This window comes from Lytechinus pictus, chromosome 15, assembly GCF_037042905.1.
Source record: "Lytechinus pictus isolate F3 Inbred chromosome 15, Lp3.0, whole genome shotgun sequence".
In the NCBI taxonomy this organism is placed as follows: domain Eukaryota; kingdom Metazoa; phylum Echinodermata; class Echinoidea; order Temnopleuroida; family Toxopneustidae; genus Lytechinus; species Lytechinus pictus.
Window position 1 is genome coordinate 4,632,339 of NC_087259.1, and position 16,244 is coordinate 4,648,582.

The 16,244-nt window shown below is 37.3% G+C and overlaps 1 protein-coding gene across 1 annotated transcript; it reads right to left on the reverse strand.

Annotated features, from left to right (window-relative positions):
- Window positions 1-16: 16 nt before the first annotated feature.
- LOC129277678 (glutamine synthetase-like) lies at window positions 17-13,185 on the reverse strand. Its single transcript, XM_064110672.1, has 7 exons — window positions 12,410-13,185; window positions 9,890-10,062; window positions 4,713-4,874; window positions 3,967-4,113; window positions 3,035-3,174; window positions 2,410-2,597; window positions 17-1,807 (listed from the first exon to the last, which is right to left on the reverse strand). The coding sequence occupies exons 2-7, from the start codon at window positions 10,050-10,052 to the stop codon at window positions 1,510-1,512; spliced, it is 1,098 nt and encodes a 365-aa protein (XP_063966742.1). The 5' UTR covers window positions 10,053-10,062; window positions 12,410-13,185; the 3' UTR covers window positions 17-1,509.
- Window positions 13,186-16,244: the final 3,059 nt, after the last annotated feature.

Consider the following 16,244-nt stretch of genomic DNA (forward strand, 5'->3'; position numbering starts at 1 on the left):
ATAAAAATACTAGACATACATATATAAAGATACTTTTATTGAAATAACATACAAGAAACATTTGTGCAAGCAACACATTTAAACAAGTTGGAATATTTTTTCAGAATTCAAATTACAAATAAAATTAAATAAACCCCTCAGTAAAATCTACATGAATTGGAGGACTGCAATTTGGTGCATTGCTAAACCCAACTAAAACCCTGTAATAATAAAATTCAAGTGCAGAACACATTATGAACATAATTGGAGCTTTAATACACAACTTGTGCCTTTAAAAAGAATGAGAATAACTCAATATTTAACAAATATACATATATCTCCTTTCGTAATGGATACCTCCCCTAGCAAGAATGACTTAATACTTTCAAATGAAAAGGGGGATGGTTTTCATAATACTTTTAGCAAGGGAGTCTTGCTCCTACTATAGAAAAAAAAATATATATAGACAATATTTAAAATATTTAACAATACATTACAAAGAAACATGGAGATAAACCCCAAAAATATTAATAATGTAGTATATTTCAAAAAGAGGGAGTAGAAGTGAATTTTGGAAGTGAAGCATACTAGCATTGCTATTTTGCTTCTGATTGGATCATCTTGGTCTACTTTTGAACTGTTTCTGTCTAGCAGAGGTAAAGAAATTCAGACACTTAATAAACATAACCAGCACACACAATGCAAGGAAATGAATGGGGGGGGGGGGGGGAGAATTAATTAAGAACATAAGAAAATACAAACGGTTGATGTTTTAAAACAATGAAATCCACCGTCTTCCGAGGATAAAATTGGAAATCGGTATGCAATGTTTTACTTATACAGCTATAAACATGGTAAAATTTGATTCGACTGAAAATTTCCGTGGCTCGTCAATGTCGTCATGGTAAATTTAAGAAAGTTCGGACCTTTTCATTTACAAGAGCTATTCATCTTTTCGGCTTTAGTAGGAAGACAATTAAATTTCTCGTACAACATTGCAATTACAAAATCAGATTATTTCATCTCCATTGACGGTAGCGTAAAAAGAGTAGCATTTCAGCCACATTTAAATACATTGGCATCTCATAGCTTTATAATGTATAGTCTGTACTTTATCCCCTACATAGCAGGAGATTTACTAATATGAAATGTTTTTTTTTTACTGCCGCGTAATCATATCATGGAAGCAAATGCCTTTCACTATCATAAGAGAATGCAGAATGAAATATTGCATTTCGCTCACACCTTGTTTCTTGTGATATGGGACTTCAAAATGACCATGGCAGTATGGTCAAATTGAGCTCATATCCTAACCGACGTGCAACTTTTCTTTGACCGACCATGGAATCCACAAATTGGTATTTAGGGCTTCATCCCTCATTCCTGATAAAATCCTCCAGTTTCGTGTTGGAAAATATGACAAGTTTGGGAAGGCCAGGGGGGAAAATGAAGTGCAAATGAAGTTTTGAAAACTGTCATGAGCTTTAATTTGAAACAGTACAAACAAAAAAGGGGCAATGATTTTTTTTTTTAAGATTCCCAGTCGTCAAGAACGGTACTCCTTATCAAAGCTTCTGTGACGCGGTAAGGGTCGCAGTTTGAGGACGGTCTCCTGTCCTCCATGTATCCCATTCCGTCAATGCCGCACTGGCGGGGTATCCTGATGCTGGCTCCGCGGTTGGCCACACCCGATGAGAAGTCGTCGATGCTGGAGGTTTCGTGTCTGCCTGTCAACCTACGAGCGTTGTCCTCCCCGTTCTTGGGGTCGTAAGCTCGGATGTGCTCCTTATGTCTCTTGGCCAGCTTCTCAATGGCTTCCTTCATGTGTCTGTAACAAACATGAAATACAGATTGATAAAAACAAGGAAAATTAAATAATCAAAAAATTGTCATAAAAAATTACAAAAAGCAAAGTACTGGCAAAACGTCTAAGCGGCCATTTACTGAGTAAAAGCCGTTTTTTAAGTGATCACAGAAGTTGCCTCCTATTAGAAAGGAATGTGTGTTATATAACCTGTCTAATGTCTATAATGGTCACTTGAATTGAGAGGCCACTTTTTCTGTCTCCAATGGGTAGACTGGTTTAAAGCTAGTATATTGCCCATCCAACTGGTTAAATGAGATACTTTTCAACTTGGATATGTTCGTATACACCCCAAATAAGTAGGTTTTTGTGATTATCCCGTCATTGCAAGGCCAAATTAAGTCATGCCTAAATCCAATTTTGTTGTAACATGGAAGCGAATCTCTGTTATCAATTTTGCATCTCAATGCTTGTTTACAATGTCAAAATAATCAGATTGCAACATTATGGGAATACAAATAATTGAGAATCTGACTACCGCAATAAAGGTGTCATCAAAGTTGTTCGTACTTTTTAAAATCCAAATGAAAGGGTACTTAATAAAAGTTATCAAAGAGAGTTCTTACTTGATGCCGCCTTCCTCACGCATGGCAATGGTGCTGAAGTTACAATGAGCGCCGGCGCCGTTCCAGTCTCCCTCCATGGGTTTGGGGTCAAGGGTCGCGATGACGCCAAAGTCCTCACACACACGGTGAAGGATAAACCTAGACATCCACAGATGATCACCCATTTCAATTCCTAAACAAGGTCCAACCTGGATTTCAAACAAAAATATTTAAAAATATACTTAAATGCCAAGTCCAGCTTCAGTAAAACTAGTTTCTTGATTTAGCAAGTTATAAAACAAGCCAAAGAGCTCTGAGATGCTGTGATTTTTCACTTGTTTATCATGACATAAAAAGGCCGGAGGGGTGTTTCACAAAGATTGACAAAATGCATAGTTAGTGGCATGCGTTATAAAAAGGTATGCCAAGAGGATGGGCTCTACTGCGTATTAATAAGACTGCATGTTGCATTTCATATATGCATCAGCATTTAATTCACTCTTAAGTCATACTTAAATCTTCATGAAACACCCCCTGACTTGAGAGAAGTTTCTTGCTCACAACAGGAGTTATATCCCGATTGTACATTGAATGAATGCAATTTATCATAAAAAGTAAACCTATTCAAAGCGAATCACCAATTTACCTGGAATTCCCACTGTGCTGGCATGACTTCAGCATTAGAACCTGCAATCTTAACTCCAGCATATAGACAAGCACGATAATGAGATTCTACAATATCACGACCATAGACCTTGTTAGCACCCACACCACAGTAGTATGGTCCTATCAAAGAGAAAATAGGAAAAAGAAAATTCATAAGCTTAACGAGTTGCTCAAGTCTTGGAGAACGTGAATGATACTGGAAGCTCAGAAATATTAATAAGTAGGCCTATATTTATGCATTACATGAAATGAGAAGCTAACTCTCGTGGATATTTGGGATGAGATGGGAGGGGGTAGGGTGTGAAACTGATCTAGTGACCTTGGCACTGCAGTTTGGTTTACAAATCTTCAGTTGAGACATCTAGAGTTATTAATCCTGAATGCTGGCAAGAAGTACCAATTATATATGGAATACAAGAAAAAATGTAATGAAAATATACAATTTCCAGTGCTCGGAACTGAAGGCTCACTAAATTGGCAAGCTGGAAAATCTCATGAATTCTAATTTTTCATAATTCTTCATTTTACATATAACTGGGTTGCCAATTTGAAGATTGAGAGTAGATTTCAAAGATGTGTACATCTATGTTTAACGCACAGAAGCTGTACAAATAAACTTAATATTACAGTTTCACCGGAATGCTAAATCACTTCATGCTTTGGAACCCTCCTACATGTAAAATAATCCCCCCTAAAAATGCCATCCAGTAGGCTTGAACTTTTAAGACAGACATGTTCATCTGAGCAGGAACAATTGGAATCCATTAGCCTCGAACCATAAATAAATATTGTCCCATTGTTGTATTAAAGTTAGCAATTCAATTCTAGGTCCAATTTGGTCACATGAATTTGTAACATGTTTTTATATTTCATTACATGTGGGGGACTTTTTTATTTTGCTGCTCCACTTACCCTGTGGTCCTGGGAAGCCACCCTTGGGCCAGCCAAAGGGCCATCTATCACTGCCTAGGAGAGTGTATTCCTGTTCAATTCCAAACCATGGTTCTGTATCTGCAGCCCTATCCATAACTTCGTTGCAGGTCTTCCTGAAGTTGGTTTCTATGAAGGGAAAAACAACTCCAATGTCAGCACTTCTCCAGGTTTCTTCCCCCCCCCCCCCATGAATATTTATTCACAATCAGATATGTTGGAAATTGTAACCGAGATCAGCAGAGGCATATTGAAGAAAAATCGTGCCAGCGGAAATCACTCAAATTTACATGCATGTATATCCCAACATCTACGTTCAGAAATATGTGATACACCTCTTCCAACACTAACACCTGAGGCTAAATTAAAAGCAAAATATGCTATTTTATCATCTGGTTGTGAAGATTTCTTCTTCTTCACTTCAAATTTTTAGTTCCTTGTACCCTGCCTGACAATCCACCCCCTTCTAGAAATGCTATTACATTCTATATCTTCTTGGTATAAAAAGAAAAAAAAAATCAAGAATGACAAGGACTATTAAAATAAAAGGGTTAATAGGATTAAAAGCATTTCAGATGGTCCTACAACATTTCTATATTTGTCTAGGTTTTTAAAAGTGGAAAATTGACGCTCCTTTTAATTTTGTGATATTTGATCAGCTATTAAAATAACGAAGCAAACAATGGCAGCTGGGATCAATTAATCAAATCAATGGGTGTCATTCTCACCAGCTGGTCTCCAGTCGTACTTGTAGACGTCACATATAAGGAGCTTGTTCTCTCCTCGTCTGAATGGATCCCTGAAGAGAGCAGCTGGTTTGAGGAACATATCGCTATTGGATCCTTCTGATTGGTCCGTACTTGATCCATCGAAGTTCCAGATAGGGCAGTCTGAAAAGAAAAAAAAAAGTTAGAATAGAAATTAAATAAGGGATGATTGCGTTTAATGAAAATTAGGTATTGCAAGATAACATAGGGGGGGATTGTGACAAAAAGTAGCCCTTTTAAACAGTAATTTTGCATGTGTTAATTGCATTGCGGTCTCAAAGTCTCTGTGCGTTGTATCTACATTATACGCCACACCCACTTGTATTTCGATCGCAAGCAATTTTTACCCCCATATTTTAGACTTCATTTTGATACCAAAAATTGGCAACTCACAATGGCAGACTGGGACATCCCAAATTTTCCCCTGAGCAAATTTGGATGGCCAACATTCGAATCGCACGGACCAAGACCAAGTGTGCAAATGGACCTTTGACTGCGCTAACTACTTTTTATTTTGCTAAATTTAAACCAAATGTTGCAAACTTTTCAAGAAATTACCAAGGATTGCAAATGATTTCTAGAACCATTTTGATCAGGCAGAGGCGGGCGAGTAGCGCAGAGGGTTGAAGACCGCTGATGCGAACTAACGCGCATGCACGTTAGATTTACCTAATGAAGTGGAAGATAAAAAGTGTAGAACAGGATAAGATTTTGCAATAATTGCATACTGATACTAATGTACAACATGACAATCTCTGTACATAACATACAAAGCCTTAAAGGGGTACTCTACGGTGAAAATGATTATTTGACCAGATGAAGAAAAATCGGACAAATAACACTGAAAATATGATCAAAATTGGACAAGGAATAACAAAGACAAAAAGTTATGACTTATAAAACATTTGCATTGTTTCCGTCAGACAGTGCTATGCATGTCTTCATGAATATTCAACTAGCTAACTGATGTCGAATCCCCACTTGTTTTGTATTTTATTACAAGTTTATTAATTTTTTCTCCAAGAACTAAAAAAACGTTGCGACGGATGACTGGTTCAATGCATTTGACATTAATTGCTGCAACTTATTTTATAATAAGACATCATTCACACATGTATAAAATAAAAATGATTTCTTGTAATAACATCAGAAAAAGACAAATTGGGTATGACATCAGCCCACCGGAATATTCATGATGATGTGCATAATATATAACTGTTTTCACAGATTTTGTTATCAGATTTTGATGAAACTTTGCCCAATGAATTTTACTCTATTGATTCAGATACATTTTCTAAACAGGGTACCCCTTTAAGCATGTATGTATGTTGGCTCTAGCCTGGCAATAAGGAAGTCTGCCAGTGGTAAAGCCATAAATAGAACAGCTAGGATCTGTGAATTACTACAAAGAGGATTTCCTGAACATACAAATCAAGCATTTAACTACCTGTAGTATTGATCAATTTTTATTTTCACTGCCATTTCCATAATTTCTTTTCATCCATCAAGACTTTAAAAAAAGAATTTTATAGTTTGTTATAGGCCCCAATGTATCATACATACACGTACTCCTCTCTCAAGTAAAAATTCCTCTGTGGGGAATTACGACGATGCACACAGATGTTATATCAATGCAGACGCATACATGTGTATGTACACACACATGTACATGTAGTATACATAGAGGATTTACTGAACATATTGTACTAAAAATCTTAGCTACATGTAGTATTGACAAGACTCCATTTCCACTGCCATTTTCCACAATTTCTTTTCTATCCATAAACATTTTGGCAGGGTGTTAAATTGGTAAATTTGTGACTCATGATACATGTATATTAAATGCATCATTCATGCACGTGTGATTGCATCATCCCAAATAGTGAAAATTCCCTTGTGAGTAACATGTTGCACACAGACATATGTTATCACAATGCAGACACACATTTATGTATATGCACTATGCACACACAGGCAACTGTAGTATTACACACACTACTACATCATTGGTATTGTACTGTTGGTGCATTTCTAACTGTACACATGAGCATATTGTATTTGTAGGGAGAAGTGGTATGAAAATTCATGCACAATAGTTTCATCAACCCTAACATTTCAGACATTAAACAGCTAGTAGATCAATTCTCAACTTTTTAAGTATGTGCATGATCACAAACAGAAGCAAATACACCCATATGGTGTTTTTGCAGTCTTGTCAATATTCCTTTACACCCAGGCAGAGCCAAAATCGCTCATGTGAATAAACAAAATGGTCCGAGTCTGGCTTTAAATCCACAAAAATGGGATTCTAAATAAACACAACAGGGTAGGGCATGAGAAAATCAAAGTGAAGTTCTCTTCTATTGCTCTGAATATGTGGTAGAAAGATTGGGTGTGTCAGAATTTAACAGGCGGATGTGCGTCAAACCGGGTTGCATTTAACATGTCAATAAACGTTGTATACAAAGATACCATTTTCTTTGTGGAGACACTACTACGTTTTCGCCAAGGACAATTTATTGTTATGCTCCCAAAGCTCTCTTTCTAAAGGCTTTTCATTTTCAATGGGAGATAAATACATTCTTGAAAAGAACACGGCACCTAATACTCATTTGGTTGATCAAAAATGAGAAACTATAAATTTTTAAGACAAGTTTAAACCTAACCCCCTAGTGCGAGCGAGACCGAATCATTGAATGTTCACTGGGTGGGGTGGGGGGAAGAGCAACTCATTTGCAATAATATCTCCTGCAAATAGGCTTTAATGGATGCTAAAGAAAATAGAAATAACATGTCCAGAAATCTCTTATGACATAACTTCATGAACTTCAGAGCGGCACAAAATCATTTTCTTGTAAATTTCCAATTGTAATCTTAACCAGTATCTTCTTGGCCTTTATATTCAGAGGGCACAAAGTTGTAGATCTGCCCAACTGCTTACAAAATGATGGAATTTTGAAGTTTCAAAAAGTTTCAAATTGCAACTTGTGATTTGTTGATCACGATCCCCCCCCCCAAAAAAAAAAAAAGACAAGAGATCAGAAATAAGGGGATTAATAATCACAAGTAGTTTTACCAGTATATCCAAAGCCAAAGGTACAAGTCGTAAAATCAAAAGGTTATCACAATGAGAACCCATTAATCAAACCAGACAATGCAATTATTGCAACGAAATTATCAGCCATTTATACATGTAGAGTTGAATGTCAATATCATTTCTTATCTAATATATACATGTACTTCACATTATCTCATAGTTCCTGATATATATGTATGACAGGTGTACTCCAGACGCTTGAAGATAAAGTACAAATGTGAACTAGATGTCAAAATGTGAATAAACTCGGTTACGAACTATGTTCCAAAACTTTTCAAGTTCAACCTTTTTGTACACTCGTTTCAGTCTAATTGGCTTTGACGTATCAAACATCTACTTGACTAGAATGCAGGTCTAAACTAAGGATTGACAATGCAAATCAATCGATATTGTAACTGTTTTTCGGTTACTTCCGCTCCCCCACAACAAAATTTTTTTTAAATAGCATATTAGGTAAACCCATTAAAAGTGTAAAAGCTAGACCAAAAAAAAAAAAAAAAAAAACACAAACATGTTGTTAGTGCCAAGCTGATGCTCACAAGTCTTTTTCAAATAAGCAGCTCGCGACACTGGCACTTGTCCGACGGTCCAAGACCAGTAAAAATTGCTGTCGGGCGAGTAACTTTTCAGAAATGGCCAGATTTACTGGTCCGAAATGACCAGTAAAAATTATATCTGATATAAAAATTATAAGTGATATTTTCTCCTATTTTGTAAATTATGAAAATGGCTCTGGTATCTTTAATAAACAAGTGGAACGCCTCTGGCAGTCTCGCCTGCATTACGCAATTTAACATAGCAGCAGTGCTAACTTTGAAAACTACTATAAAATAATCATTCACAAAAACACCATTCATATAATGATATAATACCACATTCATTGACCATAGATGACATTTGAACGGTGACTTAAGACTTGTCAACTACACCCATGTCCACATTTCATTCATTCTCTATCCATAAACTTTCAAAGTTATGATGGCACTTCAACAATTACCCCAACATGGCCTAAGTTTATTGACCTTAACTGACCTTTGACTTGGTTTTGTGACCTGAAACTCACAGGGGATGTTCAGTGAAGCTTGATTACTCTTATATCCCAAGTTTTATGAACTAGATCCATAAACTTTCAAAGTTATGATAGTAATTCAACAAATGCCCCCAACTTAACCAAAGTTCATTGACCCTAAATGACCTTTGACCTTGGTCACGTGACCTGAAACTCGAGCAGGATGTTCACTAATACTTGATTAACCTTATGCCCAAGTTTCATGAACTAGGTCCATATACTTTTTAAGTTATGATGTCATTTCAAAAACTTAACCTTCGGTTAAGATTTTGAAAATAATTTTCCCAACATGGTCTAAGTTCATTGACCCTAAATGACCTTTGACCTTGGTCATGTGACCTGAAACTCAGGCAGGATGCTCAGTAATACTTGATTACCTTTATGTCTAAGTTTCATGAACTAGGCCCATATACTTTCTAAGTTATGATGACATTTTAAAAACTTAACCTTGGTTAAGATTTCAATGTTGACGACGCCGCCGTCGGAAAAGCGGCGCCTATAGTCTCGCTCTGCAATGCAGGCGAGACAAAAATGGCTATCCAAAATTGAGAAATGGCTCTCATGAATTATGTTGTGTGTAGTGTGTACTGTTTTTTTTTTTTTTGGGGGGGGGGGGCAATATAAACAATAAAAGATGGCAAAATAAACTCTATAGACTTTTTTATGTTTTTCTTTATTTTTGGGGGCCAGAAAATTTTAGGTTCGGACCAGTAGAAAATGGAAAAACTGTATCTACTGGTCCGACATGAACAGGTTGGACCAGTAGAAAAAAAGGGTTAGTGTGGAGCCCTGAAATAAGTTTTTAAAATCATGTCGATGTTGGAAACAAGCCTTGGTCTAATGCTTTTTCATTCCATATACCATTTGAAATAAATAATCACAAACAAAAATATACACTAAACACTTGACATAATGTTGCTATTTTCTAAGCAAGGCAAATAAGGACCTACAATAATTGACTTCTCAACTTACCGGAAGCTTTCTCAGGCACGAAATCCATCGTTTTCGTCTTGGCTCTCAGGTTTTCTCCAGAGCCATCGACCCAGACGTACATGACCTGACAATGGCCATCTGTATCCAATGTCAAATATCTATCTGATACTGTCTTATCTGTAGCTGCCGAGTATTCAGCCATTTTGAGTTACCTAATATATAACATACAAGAAAATAGAGATTTAAACATTGGGAAAAAGATGTTTATACAACTTTCTTTTTTGGGGGGGGTCAAAAGCTGAGGTAACATGGACAACTAGAATAGAGCCAAGTCCAATAGTCCATATACTTTCCCCATCTGGGCTGTGAGTAAAACTTGTAACATAGCCTATACAAAAGGATGGACATATAGGCCTATGATAGGCCTATCTGTCCATCCTTCCGTGCAAGAGTCATTGACAGTTTTACAAATTAAAGTCATTTTGTGCATTGGTGCAAATGGACGAGTTGGCAAGTCTCTCCCCACTGTCATGTTTGATATCTTCACAAATCACATTTTAATTGTCAAATGAAGTTACAACATCAACCAATTTAAAGGACACGTCCACCCCAACAAAAAGATGATTAGAATAAGAGAAAATTCAAACAAGCAGAAGACTGAAAACTTCATCAAAATTGGGTGTAAAATAAGTTATGAGTTTTAAGTTTTGCTTAATTTCACAGAACAATTATGCACAGCGGTATACGAATGAGACCGATGTCACGCGTCACTTACTATCAACTTTTGGGGGTATTTTATTATATATGAAATGTGAAATATTCTAATTTTCTTGTCTTGTAAAAGTTTTTTATATTTTATGGTTCGGTCAAGTTGGCCAAATCTGTAAAACATGAAATATTGTATGCAGACCCTAATTGAAACAATTTTTGAAAAATTGTGAGGGACATCATCAACTCTCATTTGCATGTAGGCCTGGGTTTTTTTTAATTAGCAAAACTTTTTAACGCCGTAACTTAACATCCGATTTTGATGAAATTTCCAGTTATGCTGGCTTGATTTCTCTCTATTGATTCAAGTCACCATTTTTCTGAGGTGGACTTGACCAGACCTTTTTTTTAAAATAAATTATTAGTTAAAATTTTAAATAAAAAGAAATTCATTTACAATTGGCAAAAACGTAACTATTTCTGAACTGACTCAGTGACTGTCAAAACTCATTATCTATGAGATAATTAGATCTAGATCTAGTAATAGGCCTACTAGTAGTAGTACTAGGAAAAATATTGTCCAAACAAGCATCAGCCACATTTTAAACAAATCAATTAGGGCCTACTAGTAGTAGTACGAATCAAGAGTCCGAGTGCAGTGTAGGGTGCATATTTCAGATTCTGTTTAGATTTAGTGTTATTACTCCTGACCCCATTGAATTGATCTAAATTATGTGCAATGAAAAATGACAAGCTCAAACTAAAGTTAGTCAAAGTGAACCCTCAACCATGGCATGGATAGTGGTGGTAGGTCCATGGCATACATATAACACAGGTCACAGTCCTCTTCATCAATCGGCATTTTATTGTCACATCATCACTCGGGGACTTGGCCGCACTGCATGTTATTCATGCATGCATTGTCACTCATCAGAAGGTCGCTTCGCCCTTTGTTACCCCTTCTCTCACTCAACGATGGAATTTGTTACCCCTTCTCTCACTCAACGATGGAACACACATAACCACGTGCAACATACGGTACCGTATACACATTCATGCATTTTCTTTGCTTAGCCAGTTAGCTGGGCGCGGCGCGGGAACCATGATCGACCACATTTTTGCAGGAGATAACTTTAGCGCGCGACACGCATGATCGCATTTATTTTGAACACCGAATCCACGTTCGAAATGCCAAACGTAACGCGGGAACTTACTTCAGAGTTCGGGAAGATCAAATTAAAGTTCAGGGTCTAACAAACGTCAGGCCCGAGAGCAAATTCGATTTATCGTATCTTAAAGTTAAATAAATTCAATTACACACACGCTCCCCACACATGCTGCAAAAGCATGAAACCTACGCGGCCGCGCCATCTCCGTTTCCGGTATATCGCCTCGTCGCATGGTCATGTCGCATGCGATCGCGAGCATGCGAAAAAGCTTCACTCTACTAAGTCGTGGCCTGTTCGTCATGTAAACATGGCCTGGAAATTCGGTTTTAACATTCCTTACAAATAATTGTTGGTTTAGCAGCAATCCTCGTTTCCTGAGGGAATTCTTGGAATCTAGTTAAGGGCAAATTGTTTTCCAGAATATAGAGAATGGGCGCGTGCTTTTTTTTTCGTCTGCCAAGTTCTGAACGAGTACGGTATTCGTTAACTTGGAACGTACCCGGTACATGCAACATGTAAATTGTAATGTACATACCGGTACGGTACGGTACATTACCGGCGCGGTATCAAGTGAGGCCGATATGAATCCGCTTGTACAAATACTTAGCAACAGGAGTAAAAACAAGGGAGGCCAAAACAAGTACCGTAAAAGTAAACGTAGGATTATTGTAAGGTAACTCACCTAAGTTGTACAAAGTACTACAAAATCGAGAAGAGATCCCAACGCAACGTTACTTCTCCGCTGAGCAGACAATCAAGAATGTTACGGCAAGCGATTTTGCGGGAATTATCATGTTCCATTAATTTGTGAACCATCCACGAAAATGACGTCACAGCTCCGATCATTTCATTGGCCATTGCATTGGCCGTGTGCAGAATTTAGGTTCTCATTGGTATGGTCGTTGCGGAAGCATGATTTGTCAATGACATCAACCATCACGCGTGTTGTGTATGGATGTCCTTGAAAGAGCACGTGGGTGTACGTATGTCGCGAACGAAAAGTACACACCGATTGTTTGGAAACAAAACCGTAGAAGTCTGTACTTCCACCTTTTAATTCTGCGTTCAAAGACTGCGTGGCATGTTTAGAAATAAAAGGACCGGAGAAATACCAGTGAATTGGAATATTAACAATATGAGAGATGTATGGAATTCATAATCATGTTCATAGAGATATATCTGTATGATCATCATATCATGCATCACTAATATTATGGAATGCACTGCGGGATGCATTACAAATTTATACAATGGTGCGGAGAACATGAGTGCCTGAAAGTCAAAAGGGAATGTCCCCCAGCTCAGAATCAGATCAGATGCCCAGATGATATACATAATCAATTAACCATAATCTGAGATGATGATCATGTTATTTGTTCGAAGATATGGGAAGATAGGGGAAGGTTATTTCAATGTTTCGTACAAGCGTTCATGTTGGGTTCATGTCATGTGTTTACTGTGTCCCTATGTCAATGTTGGGGTTCATGTCATGTGTTTATATGTCAGTGCAGTGCATGCGATATGCAGGCGCAGGGGGACGTCACACGTCCCTGGCCTGGTCAGTGTGACAGTGTGTATAAGCTGTTTGGGTGTGGATCCAGGGCCGCCCAGGGCACTGCTGTGTGCACGGTTTTGGATTGGCCCATAGAAATGTATACTAATTATTAGTACCGTATATATCTCTATATGCTGCACCATCCCGAGTTGCTCAATCTCGCGATTTTAGCCCGATCGGCCCTCTTCGCGATTAATCTCGAGATTCACGAAACCTCGTCTCCTCCACACTGAACTAGAAATAGTGATCCACCATCGCAAGAAGAGCGATTCCTGCTCGAGCGAAGCATCGATGCATTATGGTCTGACGCCGTGAATAAATAATCCCGAGTGCGTCTGCACCTACGAATTAGCTCGATAATTGCGTCTCCATTGCAAATAATCTCGAGATTGTTCAGATCGGGATAATTTGCCGGATCAGAAATAGCGCGCTAATTTGAAAACTCGGGATGGTGCAGACGGCCCTACTGGATTGGCCTCGGTGGGGCGCGGGCTGGCGGGGCGTGGGCTGGCGGGGCGTGGCAGGGGCGTGTCTAGTCTGGTGGTGCAGACCTAGCCAAAAAGGTGCACATGGTAAGGGGATTTTTTTCTCCATTTGCTACGTCATATGCGAGCAGCTCCCCAATATCGTGCAGTAAAAAATCAATGAAATGTAGTATACTAAAAAATGGAAAATGTTTTTATTGTACCTTCAGTAGACCTATATCAACAGATATAATAAAGAAAAGTTTGTCAGCATGAACCATTAAAAATTGAAATGTAAAGCCTATAAGGCCTATGCATTCTATATTACATAACATATGGGACAGCTGCTCATATGAGATCCAAAACTTAAAAATTCTAATAACTTTCTTAATGTTTGCTGGTTTTTCCTCAGATTCACGAATATATATATTTTTCTGGTATAATTAAACTGCGACAAATATTTCTTCAGGGTTGTACCGGTGAACCCCCCTCCCCATCATCGAGTTATCCCTCGTAATTATCATGAGTGGGAAAGTTTGACCTCAGTGGAGCCCGCACGGCCGCACTGTACTTGTCCTGAGTTAAAGGCACTTGCTTGTCAAATTTTTGGGCGGCCGATTTTGCCCCCCCTGTGGAAAATCCTAGGTACGCCACTGGTTAAAGGGATGGTCCGGGCTGAAAATATTAGATTTATATATCTAAATAAATAGAGTAAATACACAGAGCAAAATGCTGAAAATTTCATCAAATTCGGATAACAAATAACAAATTTTATCAATATTTTGTGAAAACAGTAATATGCACATCGTCAAGAATATTCATTAGGGGGGCTGATGATGTCACATCCCCACTTTCCTTTTTCTTTTGTTATTACATGAAATCATAAATGTTTCATTTTTCATACATGCGTAAATGACGTGTCTCCATTATGATGAATTGAGTTGCGGCAGTAAATAACAAATGCACTTAATCAGTTGTCAATCCAATAATTTTGTTGCTTTTTTTTTTTAGTTCTTGGTAGAAATTTTTTTAATAAACTTAATTTCAATAATTATAATAAGATAAAAAAGAACAAATGGGGATATGACATCATCAGCCCATCTAATGAATATTCATAAGACATGCATTAATGCGAGATTAATGCAGATTTTGATCAAATTTTCGGAATTTTGCTTTGTGAATTTTACTATATTTATTGAGATATAAATATCTCCAGCCTGCATGGACCATCCCTTTAACGGGGTGCTCCGGGCTGAAAATAATTATAGGGCCTACATAAATAGAGTCAAATTCACTGAGAAAGTGCTAGGATTTTTTGTTTCAAAATCTGACAACAAATGACGAGGTGATTGAATTTCAAAGTTTTTTTAATAAAAAAAATAGTTACATGCACATCGTCATGAATATTAATTAGGTGGGATGATGTAACATTTCCACTCTCCCTATACATGAAATCATAATTTCATTTTTTCATAAAGGTGTGCATAGACCTTGTAATGAAATAAGTTGCTGCGGTGAATATCTAATGCATTAAATAATAATTGATCAATCATTCTTTTTATTTGGTTCTTGGAGGATTTTTTTTTAATAGAAATAATTTACAAACTACAAACGAACCATGAGGATTTAATTTGCCCATTGAATATTTACGAAGACATGTTTAGTACAGACCTACTCTTAAATAGTGCAAATGTTAAAAATGTCATAACTTTGTTATAGGCTTTGTCCGATTTTTTTTTGGATCTCTTCAAATCTTATTATTTCCAGCCTGGAGTACCCCTCTAATCAGCAATTCAAAGCAGGTTTTGATCTGATTGAACGGCTATTTTTCCCCATGGCAGAATCCTCGACAGAATTGAAACCGAGAATGGAAATATGCATTTTTCTTCCTTTTTGAGCAAATTGTTCTTTGTATCTTTTTTTTTTTTTTTTTTTTTTTTTTTTTTTTTTTGGGGGGGGGGGGTGTCTCTTTGTTTCAATAGGAAGTTATAGGTTTTTAGCCTTTGTATAGGGCCTACAAAGAGAGATATTTATTTCCCTTTTTTGAGGGGGGGGGGTGGGTGAGGTTATTAGGGCAATATTTGCCCACCCCCACCCCCCTTCCCCATCGTGATATTTTGGATCTGCCCAAAGAGCGTGTAGAGACAAAGTTGTTATCTTTTTTTTGTATTTTATTTATACTTTTTTCTATTCTCACCTTCGCTTTTTCCCAATCCTTACTTGAAAAAAGGTAACCACTTGGAATATGCCTCTGTCTTTTCATCTCAGTAGTTTAAAATGGAGCCATCTGATATAAAGATTGTGATCTGATAATTCTGTTAGCTTAAATATGCTATCCATCAAGTAATACTTGATTTACTATGAAGGAAGGCCTGACCCCCGCCCCACCCTCCCCTTTCTCTCTTCTCTTCCCTTGTCTCCCACCTCTTTAATACTTCAATTTTTTCATACATTTGTTCTCCCAGTATAGGCCAATAAAACTTTATCTTCTGCTTTTA

What these genes read in the sequence shown, in the direction of transcription:
- LOC129277678 (XM_064110672.1), bottom strand. Translation starts at nt 10,052, where the DNA reads ATGGCTGAATACTCGGCAGCTACAGATAAGACAGTATCAGATAGATAT. An exon ending in GTACGACTGGAGACCAGCTG is followed by an intron (nt 4,114 to 4,712) that starts GTGAGAATGACA and finishes TTCCCTTCATAG; the next exon opens with AAACCAACTTCAGGAAGACC. An exon ending in TGGCTTCCCAGGACCACAGG is followed by an intron (nt 3,175 to 3,966) that starts GTAAGTGGAGCA and finishes TCTCTTTGATAG; the next exon opens with GACCATACTACTGTGGTGTG.